We start from the raw sequence: 16,039 nt of genomic DNA, 5'->3' as shown, positions 1-16,039 counted from the left end.
TTGCAGAACACTTTTGAAACTGCCTTGGTGTGCGGGCACGAAGTGCAGAGACGTTTGCCAGCTGTGCTTCTCGAGGCTTTTTGCAGCCTCCCAGGCAGCACTCCGAGCTCCAGGTGCCCGCAGGAACACGCGGGTCTTCACGTAACGATTCCTGCTTGCTGCGATGGCACCGCCAGGTGGCGGATGGAGCTCAGGCAGGAAGGTGCTGGTGCTGCACGGATCTCGCTGCTTCTCCCAGTAACTGCAGGCAGGCATTCCTAGCAGCAGTAAATTAAGTAGCGCCACCCCTTAAGGGGCTTCTTCCTTATAGTGGGGTTGCATGACAGGTTAGCAAAGTCAGGTCAGAAAGAGAGGAGAAAAAAGCAGTGGGATAGTAGATACTTCCAGGCAGATAAACATATATGATGCGTATGTGATAAACACATATGATAAGCATATGTGATGTTTTTAATAATCTGATAGGAAAATACATGATGAAATGAATCATCTTGGGGATAACATTCCAACATCTGAATGACTCTGAAAATATAATGATGAATAATATGAAAATAGTAGAATAACAGGTTCTGTATCCCAAAAAGTTGGGTTTGGCTGGATTTTAGTTCAGGGTTCTCTTTACTCCACCTTATCCAAGAAGGCAGAAACCTTCTTTTAGTCATCATCTGTATTTCCCTGCAAGTTGCATGATGTTACCACAAAACTGCTGAGAGAGCATTGCTGTGTTTACTGTCTGTGCTTTGCATTTGACGTTTTTTGGTCATAGCAGCAGCAGAATAGAATCCAGATTCTCAGATAAGTAGGGGTTTTGATGTTGGATCCTAGGTGTTTGTAGATTTGTTGGTTTGTTTGTTTGTTGTGGAAATCAATTCAAAATGCAAAGCAGATTTAATTGAAACAGACACGCCTGATAGGTTGCAAGATTACAAACCAGATCTCATGCTGAAGTTATGGAAGTTTTTTTTTTTCCCTGCAGCAGTCAATTCACTTGTATCCACACTACTTGTTTGGATATCCTCAGGCATTTATCTCAGCCCACCATTACCTGTATGCAAACTAGACAGAGTCTGTCTGCTTCAGAGAACATGCATAAAAGGTAGAGCACCGTGTTTGTAGTGTGGCTGTGATTTTGGGGAGGAGAGTGCTTGCTACAGTCCATGACTGTCACCATACCAGCCAGCATGGGTTACTTGTGCTGGGACCTGCAAAGTTGTCAGTTCTGGTTGCTTGTAAAGAGAACAGGTGCAGCACATGACATCATGGGCAAACTGATGAAACTGTGGCTTCAAGATCTCTTGAAGTGAAGGGATGAGATCTCTTTTGAAGTGCTAATTAAAGCTTTTCTCCTTGGACGGTTAACAGTGTACTGCCCTCTCCAAACCATCTCTTCCCTTTTCTCCTAGCTCTTTACTCATTGGTCATCTGCAATTTTTATAACAGGTCAATCTCCAGTGAATGCGTCATAACAAATGTCAGCTTGATTTTTATTGATCCATAGGACAAAAAATGTAAAATGGTTGTTTATTATAAATCCACTTTTAGACCTTTTGCCACAGATCCAATAACACAGTATGATGTTGCTCTTTTAAGCTGCCACTCTGCAAAAGTAAAGTCTGAGCTGGTCTAAATCAACAGCATGCAGGAATCTCAGAGGGGCTGTGTTCCTTTGTGTCAGTAGTTCTAGTTATGGGCTGAGGACATGCAACAGACATAAAGTGATCAAAACAAAGTGGAAATGAGACACAAGCAGTATTTTCCTTTTGGGTAAACAGCTAAAAAGATGGTATGCAATGAAAAACTAAGTGGTAGAAAGTGTCAGATAAACACAGGTTGTGCTTTCAATATACAACCTTGATTTTATTGTAAAACTGTAAGGATGTTTCTGAATTGCTTAAATGATTGCTGAAAAATACAGATCCTGGGAATTTTAATAAGAACTGTTTAAGTTTGGTGGAATTGTCATTACAAATTCATGCGGGCTTTGGAAAAAGGAATTAAGTGCATTCCTGCTTGTGGAAAGAGTTACATTGATGTGCAGATTCATCTTATGCATAATTGCACGGGAGTAAGCAATACCACTGCTGGCTTTTGACTGTCTGTTGGTAATTGACATGGGTGACATAAAAACTATTGACTTGAGGATGGTGGTTTAAAACCAGCAGCTCTCAGCAGGTGATTGGTGATGGGCTTGAGTACATTCCTCCACGTGGATTGACTTCTTCTAGAGAAAAATTGTGCCATTTCTGAGTGCAAATGTCTCAAAACCAGTTTTTGCCTCACTATGGTTTTCTTGGTATGATGTTGTTTGTTTGCCAACAGCAATAATGAGGGATGTTTTTATTGGTACAGTGTACATGGATATCAGCAATATTCACAGCTTGATTATGTGCGACTGTGGCGTAACAAACGGTGAATATTCTAAAATTATGCAGTTCACAGCATGATTTTATTTCTGCATACCTGTTGCAAATTCCAAATAAATAAGCAATAATGTGAATTAGGAAACACCAAAATATTGTTTTGGGAAAATTCTTTCATAGATGTGAATTGGCAGGTTTCACCTTTTTAGGTATATATTAAGCAAAACATAAATGCTCAAACCTGTTAAAATGTTAAACTGACTTCAGTTTCCAGATCTCATTTTCTGTAGTGGCTTTTTCTAAAGCACGACATGATGCATTTGCAAATGATTGTGTTAGAAGGAGTGCTGAAGTTCCCACTCCCCAGCTGGAGGTTAGCACTTTTCCTGTTTATAAGCGGGTTGGTGAATGCTCACTGCTGATACATTGCATTGCGAAGTAAAACATGCTCATGCACATGTGACTGAAGAACATTTCTTAGTGGAGGCAGTGGTAGCTTCCCATGAAGAGGAAGAGCTCTTCTTATACTGCTTGTAGTTATATGTCTCTACAATGACCAAGTCATGCTTAGAGACAGTATTTGACTTTCAAATCTGGCTTTGCTACTAGACTGTATAAATTTCACTCGTGATATGTGAGCAGGAGCTCTGCTGAAGAAGGATGAGCTACACAAGGTCTTGATTGAGTTCAGCAACAGAAAATTCAAATCCAGCCCTTGGTTGGCACCATTCAGCAATATTATTTGCAGTACCATGCATCTTCTACTCCTTTCCTCAGTGGAATTTGCACTCCTCAAAACTGTATTAGGAATAGCAGGCATTGTTGACTCAGACTAGGATGTCTTAGTATTTCTCAGAAAACACAAAGCTTTTCTGAAAATACAGTAAAACTCAAAAAAGTCAAAAGGTGAATATGAAGTAATTGTTTAAGAATAGTTGGCAAATGTAATCATTTCAAGTGCTTTTTATTCTTGTAACATGGTGCATCAGCAGTGCAGTTTATTTAGAGAAGGAAGAACGTATGGCACATATTCTGCCTCATGAATGTTGTTCGGCTATTCATATTGCAAAATGCCTTGCAATAAAAGTATCAGCTAAAGCAAGCACCAGGCTGGTGTAATGTGCTACAGTATCCTGTTACAAACATCCTTTGTAATTCTAGGAGGCAGAAAATAAAATTTGACACTCAAAAATAATAAGTTTAAGGAAATCATGTGGGAGAAATGTACGTTTATGTCCAAGAAATGGTTAGATGTTGCCAGAACAATACAGCTACATTATGAATCTTTAATGATCTTTGAAAGTCATAATGGTCTGTCGCTAATGCCCATTAATGATCTCTCTATACCACGAGTATGGGCTTGATGTTTCTGGCCAGTACCGTAGAGAATACTTTAAATATGCCTTAAACTTTCCCTGATCTACTCCTGTGTGTCTGCTCCAAATGTAGACTGCAATTGTCTGGGTAGGAGCAGCTTGTAAGACAGCATGGCTTTGGGGTTAAGAAAGTCGTATTCAGGTAAGATGTATTTAAGCAATGTTTTTAGAGGGAAAATCTAGAAGTTCATTTCTGGCAAGTAATGCTCTGCAAATATGATAAACTGTGTAAAGAAATTAAGACTTAATATTTCTTAATGCTCATTATATGGTAGTTCCGTCGTTCTTTGACTTCATGATTTTGCCTTATTAACTTCAAACCCATTCTATTTAGGAAGGAAAAGACAAATGTTAATTACTGTCAATTGGAACCGTAAATACACTGAATATATTGCTGAACTGGCAAATTTGTCTTGTTTGAACAATGTATTTCAGATGTCTCACTGCTTGACTTTATGGCCTTTTAAGCATTGGTTCAATGTATTTAGTTTATTTTGTGCTCGTGATATAAGACCTGCTTTAAAGAAAAAGACAAGAATATTCCAGTTCCGTTCTAATTGCCTTTCAGGAGAATATTGTGACTAACATTAACTGAAGATAATCTTGTTATAGTGTAGATAACCTGAAAACATTTTAATACAAAAACATTAGTTTTTCTCTATTCTTTTGCAAAGATTTTAGAGAAGAAAAAAAAGGCAGTTATGATGGTGTAATTTATTTTTTCTTTTGTAATGAGAAAATGTTTTCTGTGCATTTTGTATGTGAAATGATCGGATTACGAACCAACGCCCTAAAGCTAGAAAAGAAATATGTAAGGACTCTTGAAAACACCGCAATATCAAGCAATAATCTGATAGGCACTGTGTATTGAGAGTTGGATATTAACTGTATTTTTAGGACATATATCATTCTTTATTACAAATTACTCAATATGATTAGTAAGCAATTTTTTTGACATTGTACATGGCATCCATGTTTTTTTTTTCTTCTTGAAATAGATATTGTAAATATTGGAATTTGTTAAGGTCCCTCACAAACCCAAGCAATTCTATGATTCTGTGATTTTGGCAAGTTATAAATGCAGTTACCAAATATATTCACCTAATACATGATCCGAAATATTAACTGCTGAATGCCTTGTGCTTTTGTAAAAGCGTTAGTTTGGTGTTTTGTTTTTGGTTTTGTTTTGTTTTTGTTTTGTTTTTTGTAGCGTGAATTGGCAGTTAAAGATGAAGCAGAACTAAAACACAAATAGTTAGCAAAAGGTTAGATTTCGGGATTGCACTGTGCCACCACAGTACACAAAAGAAATGCTGACCGATGGCAAACGTGGGCGGTTGGTCAGCAAACTGCTCAGAGGCCCAGGACTCGTGGGTTAACGCACCTCCGCGGGTTCAGCACCACGGACAGCGCCCGCCGATCCGGCTCCGTCTCGGCTCCACATGGCAGCCGCGGGCCGAGCCGGGTGACTGACAGCCCCCGGTCTCATATCTGCACCTGAAGGTGGGAAAGGTCGAGCTGAGCTCCTATGAAATAGAAAAGCACAGTGCGAAATGCCAAATCGCAACAGCTCTGCCCGGTTGCTTGAACGCCGCGCTTTCAATTTTGCTGTTAATTACAGCCTTAGGCACCGCATGCATGGTTGTAATTAAATATCACCAGTGACCAGAAACAAAAACTGGAAAAGAAAGTGAATGACCTTGTTAGGGCAATTACAAGAACTAGCTCTAGGTGTCCCTCTTGTTTCTGGTTTTAGCAGTACTTCTGTATGCTTGGTTCTTCAAGCGAAAGCAATGGAAATTTGTTCTGTTTGGTTTGTAACTGTTTCCAAATTAATGTTCTGCAGCATGCTTCCTGTGCAGGAAACTATATTTCACTGAAAGCATCTTGAAAAAGCCTTTGCATCGGAACTTTTTAAGTCGGTAAAAATGTATGGCAGTGACAGTTTAAAAATATAATCACTGAGTAAGATCTTTCGTATACTACAGAACTGTAAAAAAAGAAAGTGCTGAAGGAAGTGGAAGTTTCTCTCAGTGTTAACAGCTCTACTCTGATTCCCTGCTATTTGTACATCTCATTGCTGTTGAAACATCTTGGCTGGTATTTGCAAGCCAGAAGGAAGAAAGGCAGAAGGAAAAAAAAAAAAGCATATGTTTACACGTCCATAGTATGAATGTAGAAGCCATATTTGCAGAGGCTTGAGCCATCCAATTCCAGTTACTATAAGAGAAGGAAATGCAAATACCAATAGCCTCTGGGAAGCTGTATCTCTTGCCTCAGTCACATGAGGGAGCAGCATAGGGATTCCAGCAGGCTGCACAGAGTTCTGCAGTCTGTTTTGAATTCTATTGCGTTTTACCTGTCCAGCTGTAATAAGTGCAATTGTAATTAGCTTCTTCATGCTCTTGTTAACTGTGCATACAAGAAAATACAAGGAGGTCTTCCTTCAATTCAGTTCCATGGAACTGGCTGAGTTTGGTTGGACAAACAATAAGATTAAAAGGTCAGCCCAAGGAAGTTCTTAAAAACCATCTGGGTTAGTTCTGTGCCTTATGATCTAATCCTGCTGTTTGTCTTTCCTTTCCCAGTCTTGGGATGTTGCATTTTAGATGAAACAGAGTTTGTTTGGTCGTAAACAACATTAAGTTGACCTCAGCTAAAGAATAAGGAGATCAAGATACTGGTGTTTTTTGTCTGTCTACTGCTCATTAAAAGCATGTTGTAACTTCTAGTGAAACGAGAAAAGAAGATTCTGGCAGGAAGAGAGAGAAAATGAGAATGATAAAGAGAAGAGAGTTCAGGGGAGAGGACAGAAATTCTAATGATATATCGTCGCCTGCTGAGTATGATGTGTCTCTTCTGTGAGTTTAGCTCAGCATGATTTAGCAGTATGATTGTGGAGTTACTAAGGCCATATGTGTGAACTGGGAATTTAATTAAAGTCTTGGTACTATGCTTGTGCCTACTTCTGCAGCTTAATTCTTGCATTCTTGGTGGGTTTAGTCAGAAATGCAGCCATAAGTTGGACAGTTATCCAGTCTCTGCACAAACAAGTACATCCCTGTTGTAGCTCAGCTGGGTTTAAGTGAGGAATAGCAGAGGTCAGCTGGGGCAGTTTCTCATATCTGTTCCTCTGATTTCTGAGCACTGGTTGTCTGCATAGCAACAAAATCTTCCCTTGCTTTCTGATGAATTCTGAGTTCCCAGTAACGTACCCAGACACCTAATGCCAATACTGGGAACAGCAGCAGATGCTCTACTCTCAGCCTGCTCTTCTGAACCAACTTCTCTGAATTTCTAATTTGCTTATGCAGAACATGCACACGCAATTTTTCTGATTTCCAGACCTATTGAAATCTAATATGGCAAATGCTGGCTGGTGAATTTCATTCCTGTTTTGCTAGCTTATGTTTCTTGAGAGTATTGCTTGAACGAAGAGTGCATCTAATCTAATATGTGCTAATGATTTTCCTGTTGATTATTTATGATACATTGCATTTTTCACCTCAAATTCTCTACATGATTTGTAGATATCACTTTTACTTTGCTCGTGGAAGCAGAGGCTCCTGCTAGGCCTGGAGTTGCCATGAGGCCAATTGCTGGAAGGTGTGTGTGGGAAGTGTGACTGCGTGAGTGCTTGGACTGTTTTTATATTCATGTATTACTGAGCATTGCTGGAAGAAAGACATTGAGCTACATGGATCTTTATTAAGTATTTATTTATTGTTGATGATAGTAATAACTATTTATAATGCATAAGGTAAATTACAGACTGAATTCCCTCACAGGTGTAGCTGAGTGAGGCAGGGGTAGTTTTCCTTCATGCAGCTGTTAATACAGATTTTTTATGGGGATAAGCTTCAATCTGGAGTTGCCTTTCTCTCTTCTTTCTTGTCTTGACAGCCCAGGTCAGATGAGCTTAGGTAAGTCTAGTGATGAGATATGTCTTGTTATATCAATATTCATATAATCATTACAACAGAAACAGAAGGCAGAATTTCTAGCTCTTGACTCTTCACCTCATGCCCAAGGGCATACCTTCTTTCTGGTTAGTGAAACTGAGACCAGCTCTTTTGCTCAGGTAAACTGGTTCCAGTTCCATGACTGCAAACAGAGCAAGGCTCTACCTGCACAGTTGCAGAAGCAGAAACTGAGTGAAGGGTCTAACTCCAGCTCTTGCCTGTGTCCAATACATGGCAGTCCTTGCTCAAATCCCTTCTTTTTGTGATCAGTTCTTCACATTGTCACTTGTAATGCATGATCTCAGCAGTCAGGTAAAAGTCACAGAAACCCATTGTCAGGCCCTTTTGACCCTAGTCCAGGTAATTTGATTTCATTGTTAAAAAAGCAGATTGGTCTTGGATCATTAACAAAGCATCAAGAAGCAGCAAGCTTGGCATCCATCACATGATTGCAGGGAATTGGACTCAGCAGTTAGACAAAGTTAGTAGGGCAGAACTGCTTGTGAGCAAAATAAGGATCATGGTTGTGAGAAGCTGGTGGAAATGCTTAGACACATTGGAGGAGGAAAACTCTCAGGGGCTTCAACTCAGCGGAGACCTGACGAGTCTGTTGTTGTCAAGCTCTTGACAGGGGATGAACCATCAGATCTATGAAGAGACAAAAAAAGATCCATTTGATTAATGTGACAATCTCTGGGCAAATTGTTCTAGGTCTGTGAAGGACTATTTGCAGTCTTTTCTCATGTGTAAATTGGCCTTATGTTTGGCTTGCTAATGGCATATAGCCCACACTTCCCATGTGTCCCATGCTGAGATGTAAATATTTGAGGGATGGTATCCTGTCATTTACATTGATGCTTTCAATTGTCATCACTGAGGGGTGAATGAACAGATATTTCTGTGCATACTGATGTGGAAGACTCTTGAATACATTTGCTGTGGCATTGCAGTGGGCAGAGAGAAGTTGGTCGGCTGCTGCTGCAAGTTGCTGGCTCACATTGGGCCCCCAGAGACATCAGAATAACGTGTTCCCAATTTGGGAGCACGCAGAGCTGTGGGAGCTGATCTCTTCTGTTTGTTCTCTGACCTTTCCCAGCTGATTGGCACTGATCTTTTATGCACCGGATAGGTGATCTTTTGTGGTTGACATTTTGGGATGACTGAATATGGATTAACCTAAGAAAAAATATTTCCATTTTCTAGCTTCAAACAATGCCCTCCTTTTCCAAAAATGCCTGCTCCACTGGGGATATGGTCAGATCAAATCCAGTTTTGGCTGAGACAGTGCAGCAAGAGAATCAGAATTCACAGTTGGGAGGGGGTAGAACTGGGATTTCTCCTATGAATATTTTCTCTAATGACCTGGGAGGAAACTGATGTTCTTGATCAGAGGTTTGTGGCTATTCTCAGCATTTAGCTCAGAAAAGCAGCCCAGATTCTCTGGTGGATCTCATCCTGGCAAAAAGATCTGATAAGAGAACAGGATAAGGATATGAGAACCTTTCTTCATGCAGCAGGCACGTAATTATTTCTTAAATATCTTAGTAGTTTTAGTGAGATGACTCATGTTGAAAACAGGGACACGCGTCTCTGCTCTGCTGGATGGGGGCCAGTTTGAGCACATCCAGTCCTGTGCACCACAGATCTGTGTTGTGCTGGAGCCTCTTCTGCTGCTGGGATTCATGATTTTGTACCCCATGAAGATGAAAACCAACCAGCAGCCTAATCCCACAGGCTATAGAAGAGAAAGGTCTGTGCTTCCACACTCAGGTGTGAGCTCTTCTATAGTCAGTCCAACTGGCACGTCTATGCTGTGTCACAGGGAGTTATTTTGATTATTCCTGTTACTGGCAGGGATGCAACGTACACTTTTGCAAAGAACCATGGCACAGGCACACACAGGAATGGCAATGCTGCTATACCTCTTGGCCACATAAAAAATACATCTGCTTACAGTAATGCAGCTCTCATAAAGGTTTGCAGCTAATTATTAAAGCTAAACTTTGCTATTCATTAATAATAAGGAAGCCCAGTTGATCTGTGGACTGAAATATCATCCGGTTTGAGCTCTTGGTTTGGGGCTGCCTGAAAGCCCAGCTCCTCCACTAACACCTCCTTCCACCTTGCACTTAAAATAAACCTCTAGATGACTCTCAATTTAGCTCACGTGTGTTGCTGGGAAAGATAGAGCCTTCATGGGCAGCAAAATGGGCAGCAAACCATGCTCAGCCCCTGACAGAGCCCGAGCCTTTCGCCGTCCTGCAGTGCCTGTGTCCAGCCGCCGAGCTGGCTGCAGGGAAAGGCTGAGTCATTTCCATGGGATGTTTCACTGAGGAGCTAAGTGATGCACAGCTTGGGTCTGAACAGCTCTGCTTCCTGGTGAATAGTAATTCTGTTTACTTAGAAGAGGAAAAAATCACTGGGGGCCTCAGTGCTGCTGTGTCATACCCGGCTGGGTGAAGTCTTGTTTATCACGGCCTGAAAAGGGAGAAAAGCAGTGCTGGTGGCACTTCTCAGAAAATAAATCTCCACTCGTTTGGAATGTGGGCAGTGGAAATTGTCCCCAGGCCTAACTCCTGGAGCAGTGTGACTCTACATGTTCATAACAGCTGTGACGTTACCTGAGCAGGAAGAGAAGAGCCTGAGGAGGAACCCCTAACATCCCATGGTTTTGTCACACCAAAGCAATTTCAGTTTTGTAAATACCAGGGACTGAGCTGGTGTTTTTGCTGGGTGGATGAGGTGTGGAGCTGCCTCGTGATTAATCTTGTTCTCGATTTTCATGCAGAATTTGTTTTGGCCAGCATTTACCTTTTTATATGGGACCAACTATAAATCTGGGGGAAGAAGAAGTCACTGAACATGCTATATGGGATATATGGACCTGAGGTACTGGTGCTATGTAGGAACTTGTCATGAGAACCAATTATGCTTTTGCAGGGTACAGAGGGCTCAGGTCCCTCATTGAGTCATGCATGAGATAGAAAACCACATCCTATGTTGTAAAGCCATGGGGCTCATGGGACCAACCTGCTGCCATTAGTACCCAGTGCAGGCAACTGAGGGCTCAGGTACTTTTAATTGTTAATTTAATAGTTGTGGAAATAATAATCAGTATCAAATCAACAGGTGCTTGGGATTTAAAGTATAATTTAAAAGCAGGTGAAGTCGTTGTCTACTTTCAAACAGCATGATTGCTGATGGGTCAGATCCAGCACAGCTTCTGTCTGTGGCAGTAACAGGTCTGTCCTATGCTCGTTTCTGAAGAGGTGCTTCACTCTTGATTGAAATGGGGCTGATGGTTTACATTTAGCAGTAAGTCTACCCAATTACAATAATCACAATCCAAGAATGAGAGCATATGTTCAAGAGGTGCCTGGTCGCCTTCTACATTCAAAACATTGCTTGGAAAGTTATTTCATTTTACCTTTTTAGCATGGTGGGGAGTGATCAGCCCTCGCTGTTTAAAGAGAATAAAGCTGTTCTGTTTTTTTGGATCTGTAAAACTGAAGTAGTCCAAAGACTGCTCCTGCACCAAAGTCGTTTTCCCAACAAGGTCCTCATTTTGATGTGCCATTTATAGTAAATGAAGACAAGTTTGTAGGAGTACCGATAGATGAAGATGATGATCATGAAAAAAAAAGACCAACCCTGAAGGACTGTTTTTTTGAAACTGAAATCTGATTATGCATATATGCTATTTTTATTCCTCTCTTTAGTTATCTGTCAAGGAACACTTGTGCAAATGAGTTTTCTTGATGGATTTTAAGCATGCACACTGGAATGCTGTCAGGAAGATATCCTAAATATTGTTTTTTTCCTCAGGATTGTCAAGGTTAGACAAATTCTGAGTTCTGGTTATTTGTTGTGAAAAGAAATGTCGTCTGACCTATAGGACAGATCACAGTGAAGCAGCTTCACTTTGATCTGAAGATCAAACACCGTTTTCCAAACTCAGAATATTTATGAAGTAATGAGTGAGTCTCAGAAAAAAAACAAGTCTCAGTTGTGACTGATGGCAAAACTCACAACGCGTTGTTGGTGAGCTGGTTGGGAGAAATTATTACTGATAATATCCAGCTGGCTGCCCCTTGGGTGGGGTTTCATATGTCTTCTGTAGATTGGCAGATGAGGGTAGTGGTGGAACTCATGAATTGCAGTTATTCTTATCCTACTATTTATCAAAATGAAATTAGAAGTGTTTAATATCAATATGTGAATGCTGTAAAGTGCCTCATATATAAGGACAAGAATACCTGTACAGGTCTGTCAGTGCACGTACATGTGATTTGTGCAGAAGAGTGGGATTGAGGACAGAGATATTGGGCTGCCACATCCAATATACTGCATCAGCAATGAAGGTCTCAAGCTGTAATGGTACCCAATACCTTCAGTCCAACATTGTGTTCAAACTTCCACATTATAGGTATCCCTGTTATTAAGGCCTGGCCGAGCAGCATGTTTCATTGGGCAGGAGTTCTCAGTTGGAGGAAACAGATCCCATCATGAGCAGTTTCTAGTCCAAGGAAGGACTGTAATGTTTCCAGAGACATTGAGAACGATGTTTATTATGTGGTGGCATGGTTTCTGCTGTGGCTGCCTGTGCCTGCAACGTATGTGTCTGGGGAGGGAGGGAAGAGCATGTGGTTTTGCCAAAGATGTATGGAGGAGAGGAGGAAGGGGCAGGTGTCTTGCAGTGTGTGCCTGGGTCTGAAATCACACCCAAAATCCCATGTTGTCACACCAGCCCACCTGCATTGGTCCCTGCTCCATAGCCCCCCTGCTCCATAGGTTTGTGACAGGGCACACAGGGCAGCTCTGGGCTCAAATGGCTGAAGCCATGTGCCACTTTGGCCCCGCAGAACTCAGCTCCTGCAAGGATCAGCCCTCAGTCCCCTGCTGCAGGGACATCCCAGCCTGCTTTGGCCTGCAAGGGGCTGCAAATCCCTTCTGCCTCAGGGATAAATTCTTTCAAGAGCTGTTTGTCCTCTGGAGTGCAAATCTCCGTTTTGTTTCTAGCCTGAATTGCCTTTATTTTAGGCTCCAGCTGTTAAAAGCTTGCTGAAAAGCAAGGAGGCGGGTGTCACAAAGAGACCCCAGGATCTCCTGCTTCCTATGTCTCGGGGTGTGGATACGTGCGGGATCCGGTGCCCGCTCTGCAGGTCAGTAACCACGGTGGGTGCCCAGGTGTGACACCCGGCTTTGCTCCTGCTCCCTGCACGTCCTCCCATTGTGCCGCAGCCCCCGGGGGGGACACGGTAGCACCGTGACGGGGACAAAGGGACGAGGGAGAACACTGCAGCGGCAGGAGAATCGCCTCTCTGAGTGTCTGTCTGCTGGAGGACTGGAGCGGGGAGGAGGAGGTGCGAGGGGGGGAGAGAAGCAAATCGCCTTCAATAAATCAGTGAGGAAGAGGGGTGGCTTGATGCGGGAAGGGGTGGGTTGTGGTTGTGGGTAGCCACCTCTCCGCGCTGGCCCAGGTGTCTCCGCTCCCCTCCGGAAAACCTGATGCCATCTATTTGCTCACCGCGGTCACGTTTGTTTGGGTGTCTGCTCCTCCCCGGGAAGCGGCAGTGCCACCGCCAGGTACCCACAGCCCTCGGGGACATCCAGGAACAGCAGCCGCCTTGTGCCGGCACCCGCAGCTCCGCACCTCTGGGCACAAAGAGCCGGCGAGAAGAGGAGGAGGAGGAAAGGAGAAGGAAGAGGAGGTGATAAGGGGCTCGCTGCGTCGCCTCATTTCTGCACCCAACGCACGGCTCGTGGGGCGTACGCGAGTGCGTGCATCCGCTGCTGGAGGACTACGGCTGCTGCAGCATCTGCGCCGAGCTGCCGGCACGGGAGTGCCAGGGGAACGTGCCTGTTTGCAGCCTGGTCACAAGTGTTGCGATGCGAAAACCGAACTAGCCCGCGGAGGGAAGGATGCGCCGACAGCTGCACCTGTAAGGAGAGGAGAAGCTTCCCAAGGCGTTCGGCAGCAGGCAGCCGAAGCTCCGGGCTCTGGCACCTCCTCCCTGTGGCTCCGTCGCAGCTTGCTTGCTTGCTTCAGATCTCTTCTTTAAGTGAGAGAAGGAAAAAGCATTCAGAAAAAAGCTCTACAACAGGACAAACCCTGCTGGAGTCTAACAGGTGTTTGCTGGGATTTGAATGGGGAGGGAATGGGTGGGGAGAAAAGTTAACTGGAGAAATTGGGGCTAGGAGAGATGCGATGATCTTGCGCCAAGTCGATGTGCCGTTTCTGCGTGTCAACAGCACATCTGGAGCAGCTTGGAGGGATGCCTTGGAAGTCGTCTGTTTGATCTCCGTAGAAACACTCACTTCTGCCTGCAAACTTTCCTCTGCCAGAAGTTAGGAGAAATAAAAAAAGAAAAAAAAGAAACATCAGAAAATCAAAAGGGGAAAATCCCAGCCAACAAAACCGTTTTGACCTAAACTGTTGCATCCTGACGCGGGGCTGCGGTGCGCACATCCATCCGGCGCCTCCCGGGCTCTGAGCCGGTGGGCGCTGGGTGGTGGCTGCCCCAACGTTGGGGACAGCTGAGCAGCATGCTGGCTCTGGCACCTGTGGCCAGCCAGCAGACCCCGTGTGCCTGACCCGCCGGTGGCACCGGGGCCGTGGCGGCCATGGCCGCAGCCATCGCCAGCTCCCTGATCCGCCAGAAGAGACAAGCCAGGGAGCGGGAGAAGTCCAATGCCTGTAAGTGTGTCAACAGCCCCAGCAAGAGCAAGGGAAGCTGCGACAAGAACAAGTTGAATGTGTTTTCCAGAGTCAAACTCTTTGGCTCCAAGAAAAGGCGAAGAAGGCGACCAGGTTGGCAAGGGTTATGTGTTTGGGGGGCTGGTTGGTTTGGTGTGTACTGGGCTGTGCATCAGTAGCGGGAATGTTTCAGGGCTGGTAAAATGGGTGTGCAGGTATTGCTGTCTTGGCTTGTATGATTGGGTAGACATGGTACCCCATGCCAGTCCTCTCCCTATTCATGTTCATCCGATTTATTAAGATATTGCACACCATTGCCTCACTTGCACACCTGTGTGCATCCATGTACTGGTAATTCAGCAATCTCGCTGTTTTACTCATATACATATACAAACACACGTGATTTATTTGTGAGGGAGACATTAGCACCTCCTTCGGCTGTACAGTAAATAACTTAGCACTAGAGATCTGTTTTTGTCCTCCTGCTTTGCAGAATGCCAGTGCCTTGCTTTACTTGCTGATTGCAGAAGAGGCTTTTTGCTTTTGCTGGTACCTTCCAGAGTTCTGCTTCAGTGCCCTGTTCCTTTCTAGGAATTTCATACATGCAGCTGCCTGCAAATGCAATTCCCTCTGTGTCAGAGGTGCTAAAGATCAGGCATTAAAGCTTGGTCCCTGATCTGAGTGGGTTTTTGTATGTGGGAGGAGCAAAACCCTCCAGTAATGTTGTGATCGCTTTGCTGTGCTGAGACAGTGGTGCTGTTAGCCACTGAACCTGTCTGCCTTTCCAAGCTGCCACCCAAGGGCTGCCTTGCTCATAGTTTGCAAGCCGCACTGGGTTTGGGATGGCTAAAATGCCAAAGCAGTGCTTGGTTGATTTTTTGTCAGATGGATTAATGAACAAGGATTGTGCATCTGTCAGTACCCTTATGACAGTGGGCACGGTGGGGATGGGTTGATGGTTGTACTGGATGATCTTAGTGATCTTTCCCAGCCTTAACAAATGTATGGTTCTTAAAGTCTCTAATGGAAAGTAACGCAAACTGTCATAAGCTTTTGCCTTCAGCTCCTCCTAACGTGAAGGAACTGGCTGATAGCAGAGCTCCCTAATATCTTTGATTACAAACACAAGGGCTCTTACCCAGACACTAGAAGTTGGAAATGACACATGGTATCTCCCCAATGGGTTTATTAAGTAAGTTGTTGTGAAGCGAGCTGCAGAGAATGCATCACCTCCTGACAAGCAGACTTGTGTGAAATGACTACAATGCAGATGTCGTTGGGATTCAGTGGAAGTAGACCTTTTTTTTTTTTTTCCAATTACTCCTGGTGCATTACCTAGATATTTTAAATGGCAGACTTGACAGCAAATGCCAGGTTGGTCTGGAATGATCTGAAAGCATTTGAGATACTTCACTTTTGAAATGTGAATATGAGGATGGTTATGAAAAAGGCGGGGGGGGGGGAAGAAAGAAAGAAAAAAGAAATCTTTCCAAAGTATGTGTTGTTTTGATCTTCTCCTAGCTGATGAGATAATTACCTTAACCCCGATAGTAATATTTATTTTGCAGTTCCACACTTTGGTGGATTTCAGGTTTCCCCTCTCCATTCCCCATATGTTCATTGAGTAGTTTATCGCTTCAGATGCTC

General features: G+C 43.5%; 1 protein-coding gene across 2 annotated transcripts in view; it reads left to right on the top strand.

Moving 5' to 3' along the window:
* The window catches only part of FGF13 (fibroblast growth factor 13), a 213,162-nt gene that overhangs the window by 143,737 nt on the left and 53,386 nt on the right, over positions 1 to 16,039 (top strand). The window contains exon 1 of one of the 2 annotated variants that reach the window (XM_042825070.1): positions 14,320 to 14,506. The exons of the other annotated variant lie outside the window; for it this stretch is intronic. Within the exon in view, the coding sequence (XP_042681004.1) occupies positions 14,320 to 14,506 (187 nt within the window). Of the gene's footprint in view, positions 1 to 14,319; positions 14,507 to 16,039 lie in introns of those variants that run through there. 2 annotated transcript variants of the gene reach the window in all.

Source organism: Centrocercus urophasianus, unplaced genomic scaffold (assembly GCF_019232065.1).
Source record: "Centrocercus urophasianus isolate 14NV4802_14NV808 unplaced genomic scaffold, USGS_Curo_1.0 seq_24, whole genome shotgun sequence".
Lineage (NCBI taxonomy): Eukaryota > Metazoa > Chordata > Aves > Galliformes > Phasianidae > Centrocercus > Centrocercus urophasianus.
This window is presented reverse-complemented; position numbering and strand designations above follow the sequence as displayed.